Raw genomic sequence first — 14,130 nt, 5'->3', positions numbered from 1 at the left:
TTCTTCTTTTGTCCTCCACTTGTCCAGTTTCCTCAAATGTTTTAAGGACACACTGCACACCATGCTGAGATATGCCAAGTTTTCAGCTAATGGCTCTTTGGGAATCACCTTGTTGCTGCAGAAATCCTATTTTCTGTCTGTCAAACTGTGTTTTCTTTGCTGTTTTTCATAGATGCAGCTAAAGAAATGGGAACAAATGATCTTTGTGACAGGCTGCTGGTAACAAAGTGCCTGAAGATACAATCAAATATAAGTTCTTTGTCTGTTATGTGTCGACAAATCACTGGTTCACCATGAGTTTGGTTCCTTTGATGATTCATGGGTCAGTATTGAGTGGCTGAAAATGGTCAGGTACAAGGACCGAAAATGAGTGAAAAAGCAGCAAACGTCCAAAGAAAAACTATGATAGACCTTCAGAAAGCTGGGGAAGTATTGTTCAAGACCAATTTAAAATATTGATAGAAAGTCTGGCTGCCTGGAAGCAAAATATAAAGAAATGTGGGCTGGATGAACCCTTTTACTGTCAGCTGCTGTCAAAAACATACAAATGAAACACGTTGGAGAGAGAATCAGACGAAAATGGCACCTCAGCCATTCAGAAAGTTTAAAACAAGGTATTTTTTCATGGATACAGTCTTAATTTATTTAGTTTTGTACTTATTTGTGTATTTGGTGACATGTAGAAGCACAGCGACGGATTTTAAAGGAGGTTAAAGGTGACGAGGAGTAATTCAATTTCAATGTTTTCTTCTTTTGTAAAGCAAACATCCATCCTGTCACCAATTAAATATCACGGCCCCCCCCACCCCGTCCCTTTTACACCTTTCCCTTTCCTTGATGTGTTGAATCTTATTAAGACTCTACTCGCTGTAACGCCTCCCTCCTTCAGCCGGCTCATCTAAAACCTCTGTTTGTCACGCGGGGCTTCACCCATTTCAACTGATGCTTGTTAGAGGAGGGGGGGGGGGGGGGCAGTCGGCTTTGCTCCACTTACACTGAAAAAACGAAATCTGAGGGGTGAAATCTGTGAAAATGTTAATTTTACCTATTTGTGTATTTGGTGACATGTAGAAGCATAGTGACAGATCTTAACAGAAGGTTAAACAATAAGTAAAATGTTAATTAATGGCGAATTGAGGGGAATTAGTGCAGGCTGACAGCTGAGGAGGGCTGCACTGCAGACTTTGATGATGGCGGAGCTCCTCGCTGTGCTCACGCCAGCAGGGCCATGCAGATGAGAGCCTGTTTGCTGCATGCTGAGCAGGGAGATGCTGTCTATTCTCACACAGATGTGGAACGAACAAACAAACACATCAGCCGACACACAGAAGATGTGATGGTTGTGTCAGTTCTTTTTTCTCTACGCTGCTGTGGCACCGCCTCGGGAGCTGCGTTGCTTTAGTTTTGTTAAGATTTGATCAGCTGTCTGGTGTTTTCTTTGTGTACTCTGTGGAGCCCCGCTGATTGGGATTTTTAGAGACTAATGAAGTCAGTTAGGTTTACATCTTGGCCTCAGATCCAGACCTTCGGGGGCTTCAGATATATATTTTTCCCTGTCGTCTTTGCCTTTTTATGATTCCCATGATTACTTACTGAAGAATCGTCCACGCCGGTGGTAAAAGTCTCATTCTTAAACATCAGATCATCCAATAATCCACATTCAAACTTAAATTAGCACTGTTTGTTGAGTCATATGCATCATGAGGCAGAAAGCTCGGCTCTTACTTGACAACTTTGCACATTTTTCATACATAACGTTGAATTCTTTTACCTTGCGACTGGTTCATTTGTTCATTAACTGGAAGGTATAATCCAAAACCAACAGCTGTGTGTCATGTGTCATGATGGCTGGGGAAGATCTTGATTAAAAGGCTTTAAAAAGGTCAAGTATTTTGAGATTTTTCTGATTTTCTGACTCAAGATTGGCTCGTATGTTGCTTTAGGCTTCAAAAGGTCGTTTAAGAAAGCAGCCATCGTGCCACGCATCGGTGTATCTGAGTCTCTCCATCTCTGATAAAACAGGACAGACGTCTTTACTTCACTGCTTTGTCCTTTCATTGTTATGTCTGTTCAGTTATTGTGAAAACAGCGTTTTCGGGGAGGGGGATTTGATGCTGTTATTCTTTAAAGTTGGGGTGAAAATCAGGCTCGTACTCATGCTTTCAGCTTCACAATGACTGAGATTTATAAAAGTGCACCAGACATAAGCAAGGCTTTATAAATCTACCAAAAAGGGTAAATATTTGCACTTCTGCCTCTGCATACACAGCATGAAACTACACAGCTTAACCTGCCTGACCTGACCTGATCCCTACTGAAAACAACTGGTGCATTATGATGAAAAATACAACATTTATGTTACATTTTACCTCCTTAGTCCAAACTTTATGAAACCTTGTGGTGTTTACAAAAAGCTAAAAAAATGATAATTTTCAACAGTTGATGTGTTGATTTAACTTAAATAAGAGGTTTCAAGTCGTCTTCTATTGCTTTTGTTTCACTTTTGTACATTTGACTTAAAATCTAAACTTTCTGTTGGTCATATTTTGTAATTATTCCACGTCTTGGAACACAAACATTAAAAAAAACCCAGTTTAAGGTTCTGCACCACCAACAGAAATGTTTTTAACCGATCCCGCCCAAATGGATAATCACCTACATGCACTTTGGCTTCGTTGGCCCAGTTCTGGTCCAGGGTCCTCAGGAGATTTATCCTCATTGACCATAACCAAACACCTCCAAACTGTTATATTAACATCTTTAACCATCACAAGAAATATTCTCCTCGACTGGAAAGACTTTACTTGACTGATCATGTGAATTTAGTAGAACTTGGTCTCCTTTCTTAGACTGTATCCAGAGCTGATTCCTCTTATTATATATTAAAATTGATGCTACAACTGCTTATTATGATTGTAAATACACCCCCTTCCCATCATTGTATTGTATCTATAATCTAATCTAATCCACTTCTCTCTTTCATTGTTTTCTTTTGATGAAACACTGATTAGGGCCATTTCCTGTTTCCTCTTACCCTCAGCCTTCATGTCTTTATGTCTGCAGGTGAACCTGCGGTGGCCAGAGAGAATAACTGCTTGAATGCCGCCAAAGCCTGCAACCTGAACGACACGTGCAAGAAGTACCGCTCGGCCTACATCAGCCCCTGCACCACCCGAGTCTCCACCGCAGAAATATGCAACAAGAGGAAGTGCCACAAGGCCCTGCGGCAGTTCTTTGACAAGGCAAGGCACATCTGTCACGCAAAAAGCAAACTAGCTGGAGGTTCTCTGAAACAAATGAGAAAAACCTGATTAAAAGCCGAATTCTGACCACTAAAAGGAAGAAAAATGTTTCAGTAGATAAGTTAGAGAGGCTGTCAGAGACTTGTCTGTTCAGAGTTTGTTTTTCCAGCAACAAACATTGATTCAGCCGTCAAATACAAAAGAAAAATAAAAGATTCATGTGGAGCTTTGTAATCTCTGTGCCCTTTGGAATAACTTTTATTATGAAATCTCTGCTTCAACTAAGAATAAATGGAAAGTTACAAAGAATGCGTGACATTGTTAATCTTAGAGTGATTTTCTTCAACAGCTTTAAGCTTCAAGTTGTCTTTGTGTTGCTCAAGAAACTCCGATTTGTTGCAGCTTTGTTAATATCTACGCTGCTGTGCAACTTTAACACTTTAGAATATGTTGATGTGTTCAAGCAGCGTTTACAGACTTTTTATATTAGCTTGATAAATTATCATTTTTTCACTATTGTTTTAAAAAAAACACTTTTATGGTTAATATCTGGTCATTATCTAATGGTTTTACCAGTTGTCAAAGCAAAATAAACAGATTTAACTTAACTTTCTTTTTGTGCAATACAGAAGATTTAGCTAGCTGTTAGCTGTTAGCAGTTAGCATGAGCAACAGTAGCCTCCACAGATGTCTGGGAAAACACATAAAGTGCGAAATGTGGCACAGAAGTATAAAAAAAAAAGTCTTAAAATGAAAGATGACTTCACTTCTAAAGTTTATGTTGGGATTTATTGTGTTTTACAGGTTCCTCCAAAGCACAGCTATGGCATGCTCTTCTGCTCATGTCCCCTCAGCGACCAGACCGCATGCTCTGAACGTAGGCGTCAAACTATTGTCCCTGTCTGCTCGTATGAGGAAAAACAGAAACCCAACTGTCTTGAGCTGCAGGCCTCCTGCAAGACCAACTACATCTGCAGGTTAGAAACAAAAGTGCACCTATTTATTCTTTACTTTTTAAGCATTTTTGGAATGAAATGATGGTAATGTGGAAACAGAGATCAGTAGCTTGATGTGATTCTCCAACTGAACTGGTTTGTTTGGCATTGCTACGAGATGTTTTATGACAAGCTATACTGAAGCTACATCATGGTAATTATATGAAGTTTAAATAGAAGGCAACTGGACTTCCTGTGAGCTGTTTAATATCCTACATCTGTTCATCATGTGGTCCATTCAATGATCAATCAACTCCAGATGGGAGCTGCCTGTCTTGTTTTGTGGCTTCTTCTCAATCTATAATGGAGGTGATTTGATCTTATTGGGCATTGTCTGAAAGTGTCAAGGCATGGAAAATGTCCATGCCCCATTGCCTCTTGATCAGGAATGCCCCAAGGCTTGGTACTGGGTTCCCTTCTTTTTAAAAATACACCACTTCCTTTGGCCTGGTCATTTGCCTGCTTGGTTTCTCATTTCACTGCTATGCAGATGTTACACAGCTGTACCTGTGCTTCCCACCAGGTGACCTCACTGAATCTGCACAAATCTCAGCTTGTCTCTCCAACACATCCACATGGATGGACAACCGCCTCCCTCAACTAAACCTTTCTAAGACTGAGCTTTTGGTCAACCCAGCCAATCATTCCATCCAACACGATATCAACATAAAAAATACCTCTTCAGCTATCTCTGAAACAAAGCTAGCAAGAATGCTGGGAGTTATGTTAGAAAACAAGCTGCCTTTTATCAACCATGGGGCATCTGTCTCTCCATCTTGTCGCTTTGCACTCTTCAGCATTAAAAATTCAGGCTATATCTGACTCAGTATGCCAGGAACATCTTCTGGTGTTGCCACCCCTACAGACAAGGCAGTCTCAGTTCAGGCTGTCCCAATTTATGGTTCCACGATAGTCCAATGAGCTACCAAGTGCTATCAGAGCAGAGATATCCCTCTATGCCTTCAAGGATCTCTTGAATAGCAACTATTCTTCAGTGTGTCTTGTTATATTGGAGCGATTACCACAGCACTGGGTCCCGATGTAACAAAATCTTGTAAACAACAGTGAAAAGTTGCCCATATGAACAAAATCCCTTATGGATAAACACTGAAAGCCTTAAAAAAAAAAACAAAGTAATAGAATTACAGTGAAACCCCAGGTTTATCGAGCCAATAATTAATCTCCAACTGGCCCATAACTTCAGCCCTACTGTGCAGTATAAAATGCAACCACAGAAAATACCGTCTTCTGTCCCCAAAACCTTCAAAAAGAATCACTGGAACTTTTACTCCTAATGCAACTAATGACTAATCAGAAGCTTCGGTCCCTAAAATCGTCAAAAAGAAGTACAACCACCGTCCAGTCACCTTCTCTTTGAGTATTTCAGATTTGTTTGAAGTGCTTCGTGCCTCTTTCACATCATGAGGGGAACTACTTTCTCGTATGCTAGCTTTAGCCTTCGCATCATCGGACAACTCTAAGGCAGCTCCAGTCTTGTTGTGCTAGCTTTAAAAATCTACATATGGTTACTAGTTGTTGTCAAGACTGATTGGTGAATAGAATCGTGAAGAAATCAGAGCGTTTGTTCCTTTGTCCTCTAACTGTTGCTCCTCACAAAGTCCAGCTAATTAAAAACAAGCTAACTTTGTGCCAGAAACTGTATAAATTGCTGCTGCTAGCTTTAAAAATCTACACGTTTACTAGTTGTTGTCAAGACTGATTGGTGAAGAGAATCGTGAAGAAATCAGAGCGTTTGTTCCTTTGTCCTCTAACTGTTGCTCCTCACAAAGTCCAGCTAACTAAAAACAAGCTAACTTTGTGCCAGAAACTGTATAAATTGCTGCTGCTAGCTTTAAAAATCTACACATGTTTACTAGTTGTTGTCGAGACTGATTGGTGAATAGAATCGGGAAGAAATCAGAGCGTTTGTTCCTTGGTCCTCTAACTGTTGCTCCTCACAAAGTCCAGCTAACTAAAAACAAGCTAACTTTGTGCCAGAAACTGTATAAATTGCTGCTGCTAGCTTTAAAAATCTACATATGTTTACTAGTTGTTGTCAAGACTGATTGGTGAATAGAATCGTGAAGAAATCAGAGCGTTTGTTCCTTTGTCCTCTAACTGTTGCTCCTCACAAAGTCCAGCTAACTAAAAACAAGCTAACTTTGTGCCAGAAACTGTATAAATTGCTGCTGCTAGCTTTAAAAATCTACACGTTTACTAGTTGTTGTCGAGACTGATTGGTGAATAGAATCGGGAAGAAATCAGAGCGTTTGTTCCTTTGTCCTCTAACTGTTGCTCCTCACAAAGTCCAGCTAACTAGAAACAAGCTAACTTTGTGCCAGAAACTGTATAAATTGCTGCTGCTAGCTTTAAAAATCTACACGTTTACTAGTTGTTGTCGAGACTGATTGGTGAATAGAATCGGGAAGAAATCAGAGCGTTTGTTCCTTTGTCCTCTAACTGTTGCTCCTCACAAAGTCCAGCTAACTAAAAACAAGCTAACTTTGTGCCAGAAACTGTATAAATTGCTGCTGCTAGCTTTAAAAATCTACACGTTTACTAGTTGTTGTCGAGACTGATTGGTGAATAGAATCGGGAAGAAATCAGAGCGTTTGTTCCTTTGTCCTCTAACTGTTGCTCCTCACAAAGTCCAGCTAACTAAAAACAAGCTAACTTTGTGCCAGAAACTGTATAAATTGCTGCTGCACCGGAGTATGCACTTTATTTATTTATCAAATATGGGACTTTAATATTTGCATATAAGTAATAAATTGGCCTTCCAAGCTGTAATTACCTCAGTTTACAGGTTTGCAAGCATGCTCTACATTAAAGGTAACTTTTAGACTAACGCTAGCATTTAGTGTTAAAATTACAGGCTGACTGTCAAGGTGAGTGTAATTGAGGACCAAAATGCAGACTCACACACAGATGTAACAGAAATTAGCTTTAATAACTTACAGAAAGTGACAAAACAACAGCAAGAATGAAGTTTCAAGGCTCTTTGTGTGTCGTGGAAAGTGATTCTCTGTGTTTTTGCCTGAAATAAAGCGATTTCAGAAGGTGAAACAGACAGTTGGTGTGCTGGGATGAGCCTTTGATGATTTGGACCGCTCTGTTCCTGCTGGAGATGTCTTGCAGAGAGCTGATCAGCATCCCTCAGCAGCATGGATCACTCTCTGGAGGGCTTTACGGTCCAACACACAGCTGTTGCTGAAAAGAAAGTCTATGATAGCTTGGGTGAGCACAAACTTCCTCGGCTTTCTCAGATGGCACAAGTCTGAGCTTGGATATGCTCAGTCCATGTCAAATCCGTAGAGATTTGAGCAGCCGAACCTTTGAAGCTGCTCACCATCTGTACCGGAGATCCCTAATGTTTGAGGTGATGTAGGGTCGCTGCTTTCTCCTGCTGAGCTCCAGCACCAGCTCCTCAGCCTCAGCAACCTTCATATGGAGCAGACAACCAAAGCACCGTCTTATGATCTTCTTCTTCTTTGTCTGTAATATTTCTTTTATCTTTTATCTGCACAAGTTCAGCCACAGAGGGCCCCGTGGCCCCCCATTTAGGGACGTGAATACTGTGAATTGCCTTTAACACAAAGCAGGTGAGGCAGTAACCAGGTGTGCAACAAGGACAGAAAGCAGAACTAAACAGAATTAGCCAAGTAGAGCTAACTAAGGTGAAGGAGGAGATCCAAAAACAGGCAACGTGAGTTAAACAAGTGGAAATCTCCAGCTCTGATCAATCAGAATGATGCTAATCATGCTATCTGGCTACTACTACAGCAAATACAAGGCAAGGCAAGTTTATTTTATAGCAGAATTCAATGACAAGGTGATTCAAAGTGCTTTACAGATACATTAAAACAGAAGAAATAAAAATAAAAATAAAAAGCATGATTTAAAATTTAAGCAAAAGAAAGAAATAAGAACAATAGATAAAATCTGAAAAAATTATATATATGAAAGATAAAATCAATAGTTAAAATATGATTCCGTTTTGAAACTCAAGCTTATTCAAATGCAGCTGAAAACACTTAAATCCACTGAGTGTTTCAGCTGATCTGAGGCTTTCTGGGAGTTTGTTCCAGACATGTGGAGCATAGAAGCTGAATGCAGCTTCTCCAGGTCTGGTTCTGACTCTGGGAACTGATAAAGAACCGGATCCAGATGACCTGAGGGGTCTGGGAGGTTCATAGTGGGTCAGGAGGTCACTGATGTATTTTGGTGCTTCATAGACCAGCATCAGAACTTTAAAGTCTATCCTCTGATGGACCGACAGCCGGTGGAAAGACTTCAGATACATGCTGCTACAGTGTCCTTATCCCTGCACTCCAACCCTCCTCTTAACCGTAATAAGAGTCCCTACGATGTCACGGCGTCCTCGCTTTGAGACAATCGCTCTCATTCCCAGACATCTCTTCACAGCAGTCACCAACACCAGCAGAAATTAATCGCCTGTCTTCACGCCACGAATCTGCTTCAGTGACGGACATCTGACACCATCCTCCCATAATGATCATTGTCATCTCCGGGGGCAACAGCCGACAGTATTACGGGTCTCTGGGATTAAACGGAAGCAATAGGTTTCCTAAATGAGCTCCATTTGCAGCGTGGCCTCAGGCCTTTTCTTCTGTCTCTTCTCATTAGCAGGAAGCTGCAAGTTTCCACCACTCCCCTCAATCTTTGTCTTTCTTCTTCTCTATCCATCAAACGTACGCTCAGGGCTGAACAACAGGTCTCTCTGCAGAGCCACTTCCTCCTGGTCCATTTGACCGTTAGCACAGATAGATTAAAGCCATGCCTTTTCACCAGCTCCCCTAACATATGTCAGGTGTGGAGAACTCTCACTGCTCTGCACCGGCTTGGTGTGATTAGATAAATCACGCTGGCAGCGTGCATGACTGGCACATACAGCTGTTTCCTCTTAGATGGTTGTACACATTCAAATAAACATCAAATCTGTGTTTATGGACTTTTATTCTTCCTGGTGACAGTTTCACACCACTTCTTCTTGTAGGTTCTTCCTGTTCAGAAGAAAAAAAAGGATAAAATGTGATGAACTTGAACAAAGTTCAACTTTTTTCCCTCCAATGAAGGAAATGCATTCAATACTTTTGTGAGAGATTGATAAACTGAAGCAGTGAGCCTTGGCACCACATAAATCTGGTTTGATTTGATATAAAAAGACAGCACAGAGCATGAAATCCTCACAACGTGTTGTATCCTGTTACGAGAAAACAAGCTTTGGTTACTCTGGAGGATTTGAGAGGATCCTCCCATGTTCACTTGACCAAATTAGCTAAATATATGAACTTATTTAACCATAAAGCTACAAAATCAACCTACGAAACAAGCTTAATATTATCCCAAATAATGAGAAATCTGTATCAGGATATTGAACTTCAGTTTTCTTTTAAGTTTGTCCTCTTTTGGCTTCCGTAGTTTGGTCTGTCCAACATCATTCTGCTCTGAGCCACTGGATAACTCATCTTATTGTTCGAAACTTATTTAAAAGTGTCCAAACTCATTTGCATTTGCCGGATATCTGCTTTAATTCAGGCAGACTGTGATATATTCTGATGAGAGCATGTTTCACAGCAGAATAATTAACAATACTAATGATAATTAACACTGAATAATGACACTTTACTCATGTTTTCAGTCACATAAAAGCCCGTTTTAACATATATTTGGAAGTTTGAACTTTAGTTCATAGTCACAGATGTGGATGTAGATCCAGATGTGGACTGCAGACAGGCAGTCGGGCACACTGTGTGCATGAAGCCACGCTGCTGAATGAGTTCTGGCACCTTGATGGTAGCACATGTCTCATCTTTGCTGAAACAGGTTGTCTTTAACTTTGATTTTTGAGTCTTTTGTCTATTTTTTTGGGGTGATTAGTTCAAACTGTCCCCGGTAAACCGACCATAAGCCATCAAAACCATCTAAACTTGTGTATCATTATGTTAAAATCAGTTAAAATCAGTATCAGGCATTTTCCAACATTTCTGTGATTGTGACATCTTTTATCTGTCATCAGTTTTATATTTTATCTTAAAGTAACCTTGGCTTACTGGGAGATTCTCACGAAACTGTCCTAACCTTTGCAAAAACAAATTTAGGTCAATTTTGCTATTTTTTTCTCTTATTAGTATTAAGCAGGGTCTCAATTAACTGGCTCAATTAAAATTAGTGATCAATACTCGTTCTTTAATACATTTTCGAAATGTTTTATTGAGTCGTTGACCAAATAAATTCATTACCGTAACTGGGAATATTACAAATGGGAATATTACAGTAACTGGGGCTGTAATATTCAGACAAAGTGGGCGGAGCCTGACAGGCGTGAGGCCCGGATACATCTGGAATGTGGAAGCTGGCCGGTCCATTTGGGATCTACTCTACCCCCCCCCACAAACCCCATTAAACCAGTTCTCCTCTAATCCAATTATCTGAAATTCGATTAGAGTCTTGTCACAGTTTAAAAGACATTTCAACGGTGTCAATACACTCCGCCATTGTAAATAAATATTATTTTCCACCCTCTACCTTAGATTCAGATCTTAGCCTCACTTCTGTTTCTGTTTGCACAGCTTTCTGAGAGGTTTGACCCACAGAAATCTACAGATTTCTTTAGATATCTCCACAGATAAGAACATTCGATGCCATTCGATGACACAACTGACGGTGGAGAGGTCTGATTTCAGCTTTCTCCACAATGAGATCCGCAACATCTCCCCCAGTCACTGCAGGGAATTAGATAGCGCTGGGAAGATGACTGCAGGGTCGTAATGAGAGAGGATCAATGGGAGGCTGCACTAAGCCCAGTACACACCACCCAAATGTGGCTAAACCACATTTAGTTGATGGAGAAAACTAGAGACAGATTTTCTATGTGCAAAAAAAAACTTGAAAACATTTTGATGCAAAGTTTAAACAAATTTGTTCATTTCGTTTTGCAAAATCTTCCAAAAAAATTTAGTTTTTGCAGACTTCTTCACCCTTTTTGTGCCTTTTAACTGTGGATTTAGGAAATAAAACACACATCCCCTCGGTTTTGGTTTTCTAACTTCCTCAATAAGATCCAGATTTTTCTTTCCAAATGTCCAAAAGTTGCATTAAAAGGTTTAACTTTGTGTCAGAGAGCCAGAATGCCACATTTAATCTGGCTCCAGAACAGCCTTTAGCCTCGTCCATTCCAGGATATAAACCAGCCGCAGTAAGAGGGTCATCTTACTCCACTGAAGGCGGCCATTAGGAAGGCTAATTGAATTGAGAGAAATGACTTCCAGAGTACACTAATTAGGACCGAGCTTGTTTGCAGTCACAATGGCCATCTGAATTTCTCGTATGATGTGTAGTGGAGTTATAATCACGTATGGCTTTGAGATATTTGTGGATCTGTGTGTGTTTTAGGTCACGACTGGCTGACTTCTTTGTTAACTGCCAGTCGGAGCCTCGATCGCTGTCAGGATGTCTGAAGGAGAACTACGCCGACTGCCTCCTCGCTTACTCGGGTCTGATTGGTGAGTTCACGTCTAAATTTGACCATTTTTGGTCCGTTTTGGCCTAGTTTTTGTCCCGCTTCTCGGTGGATTCCTCATGAAAGTAGTTCTGTTTTGTGTGAACCTCCAAGAAACGTCCAACTTTGACACGAAGGACTGAGTTGTATTCCTTCTAATCAAACCACAGCATCCTTTCCCTTTTTCTTGGTAGCCTAACCGGACAACCACACATACACACACTGTCCACACAGCACCAATTCATTCTGCCTACTGAAAAATAAAGGGCCTATTCTGGAGCGCAGCCAGCTCCAGGGAACAATCCATTGGGGGAGTGAGAAATCACTGACTGAAGCTATTTGCTTTCCCTCGCAAAGAGAAAGCCCATTCTTCACCCCAGCTCCTCTGCATTCTGCTTTCTGCAGAGAATCCACCTTCTAAACTGCTCCTCTACATGGAAAGAAAGAAATGAAACGATGCACAAATGTGTTATTATGCATTCATCACTCAACGCAGGCGGAGGATGGCTCTTAAGGGGCTGAGATTCATCCTGTCTGACAGTCATTAGAAGGCTGTGGCTCTTCTAACCAACTCTCTGTCCACCTGCTGCAGGTACCGTGATGACTCCCAACTACCTGCGCTCGCCCAAAATCAGCGTGTCGCCCTACTGCGACTGCAGCAACAGCGGCAACAGCAAGGACGAGTGCGACAAGTTCACCGAGTTTTTCACGGAGAACACCTGCCTCCGTGAGTGTTTCCACTGAGCAGCTGCTCCCTGATTGTGTTTCCTGCCACTGCGGCTCGGTTTTATCTGCTCCTCTGTGCCACTTTCTATTTTCATCCCCTCTTCTCAGCCGGTGTTTTTCCAGCTCCGCGCCCATATCCCCGCTTTTATTTTCTTCTCTCTGCCTCGCCCGGTCTCTCCTCCACACCAAATATATCCGATTGCCTTTGCTTGTATTGTTATCCCACGGCTTCACAGAGAAACCAGCCGTGTTGCACCGCAGCACCTGAATGTGTGCATATCTCTTTGTGCCTGAAAGCCAAAGCAGAACTCCTGCTCCAGATCTCTGACAGAAAGCAGCTTTTGCATCCAGCCCTCTTACACAAAGACTTCAATTAACAAAACCGTCTCACACAGACACACTTTTCCTCTCCCAGATGCGCTTATAATAGAAATAAGAACACATGAAAACTTATGCAGCATATTTTAACAGCAAACCACAGATGCTATTTGAGACTGTGCCTGTAAATAAAGGTGACATTTCTTCCATAAGTAAGCACACCCCTACATTTACCGAACCGCAGGTGAGATCTACAGCAGGCCTCACTGTTTTCTTATCTGGTGCCATTCTTTAAAGCACTTCAATAAGTAAGGAGGAGCATGAACTGCGTATTTGAAGCAGAAGAAGTCTCTTAATACCCCAGAAATCTCATCCCATTCATCTCCCGGGAACAAATATTCATATATTTGAGGTTTGTTGAGAAAAAAACCTTGGATGCCATAATAAGAACATTAAATCAGAAACACATTTTGTCAATGAACATAAGTTGCATCTCAGTCCTTAACTGAAGGAATCTTTTAAACCAAACAAAATGTGTTGCCTTAAACCTGTGATATTATATTGTTTTAAGATGCCTTTAGGCCAGAATATAAATCTCAAAACCTAAAATATTTGGTTGATTTAACCAGATTTGGCCGATTCTGCGTTTTTGGAGTAGCAAGGCTACTAATTTTATTAGTTCCAGCTTATAAACTTATATACTCTTATAGTCACACATGAGATAACTAATATTTCAGGTATTTGAAGCAGGTGGGTAGTAAAATGTGAATACTGTACTTTTCCACCATAATATGCACTTAAAATCCTTTAATTTTCTCAAAAATCGACAGTGCGCCTTAAAATGCGGTGCGCCTAATGTATGAATTAATTCTGGTTGAGCTTTCTGACCTAGAACTGATTTTATGTGGTACACGGCGCTCAGAAATCTGTCAAAATGTTTTAGCACGGCCTTGGTAAGCTAAAGCTGCACTGCTCGATGGATTGAGCATTACGGGCCACCGTAGCCTGGTGGAGTAATACGATCTGTGCTTCAACATTAAGGTGTGTGCATTCATTCATTCATTTTCTATACTGGCTCCTGTTCAGAGACATCAATGCAGTACAACAAGTGAGTTGAATAAAGTTTTGACTTATCAGAGTTTTGTTTCATTTAACGCTCCTTATAATCCGGTGCGCTTTGTAGCCCGAAAAATACGATACCTATGACACTCCAGGGCCAGGTTAACTGGGGTAACTCCATCCTCTTCTGAATAAATTAAGAATTTAAAGGTTAAATACGTTAGGTGGACCAAGTTTAATAAGATATTAATCTTACCGGTGGTCCTCT

General features: G+C 40.9%; 1 protein-coding gene across 2 annotated transcripts in view; it reads left to right on the top strand.

The window, feature by feature from the left end:
* Positions 1 to 14,130, top strand: part of gfra1a (gdnf family receptor alpha 1a) — a 116,134-nt gene that overhangs the window by 71,264 nt on the left and 30,740 nt on the right. For both annotated transcript variants that reach the window (XM_072390535.1, XM_072390534.1), the window contains 4 exons: positions 3,064 to 3,242; positions 4,047 to 4,219; positions 11,654 to 11,763; positions 12,352 to 12,486. In XM_072390535.1, the coding sequence (XP_072246636.1) occupies positions 3,064 to 3,242; positions 4,047 to 4,219; positions 11,654 to 11,763; positions 12,352 to 12,486 (597 nt within the window). The remainder of the gene's footprint in view (positions 1 to 3,063; positions 3,243 to 4,046; positions 4,220 to 11,653; positions 11,764 to 12,351; positions 12,487 to 14,130) is intronic.

Source organism: Leuresthes tenuis, unplaced genomic scaffold (assembly GCF_036924035.1).
Source record: "Leuresthes tenuis unplaced genomic scaffold, fLeuTen1.0.hap1 SCAF_8, whole genome shotgun sequence".
Taxonomy (NCBI): Eukaryota; Metazoa; Chordata; class Actinopteri; order Atheriniformes; family Atherinopsidae; genus Leuresthes; species Leuresthes tenuis.
This window is presented reverse-complemented; position numbering and strand designations above follow the sequence as displayed.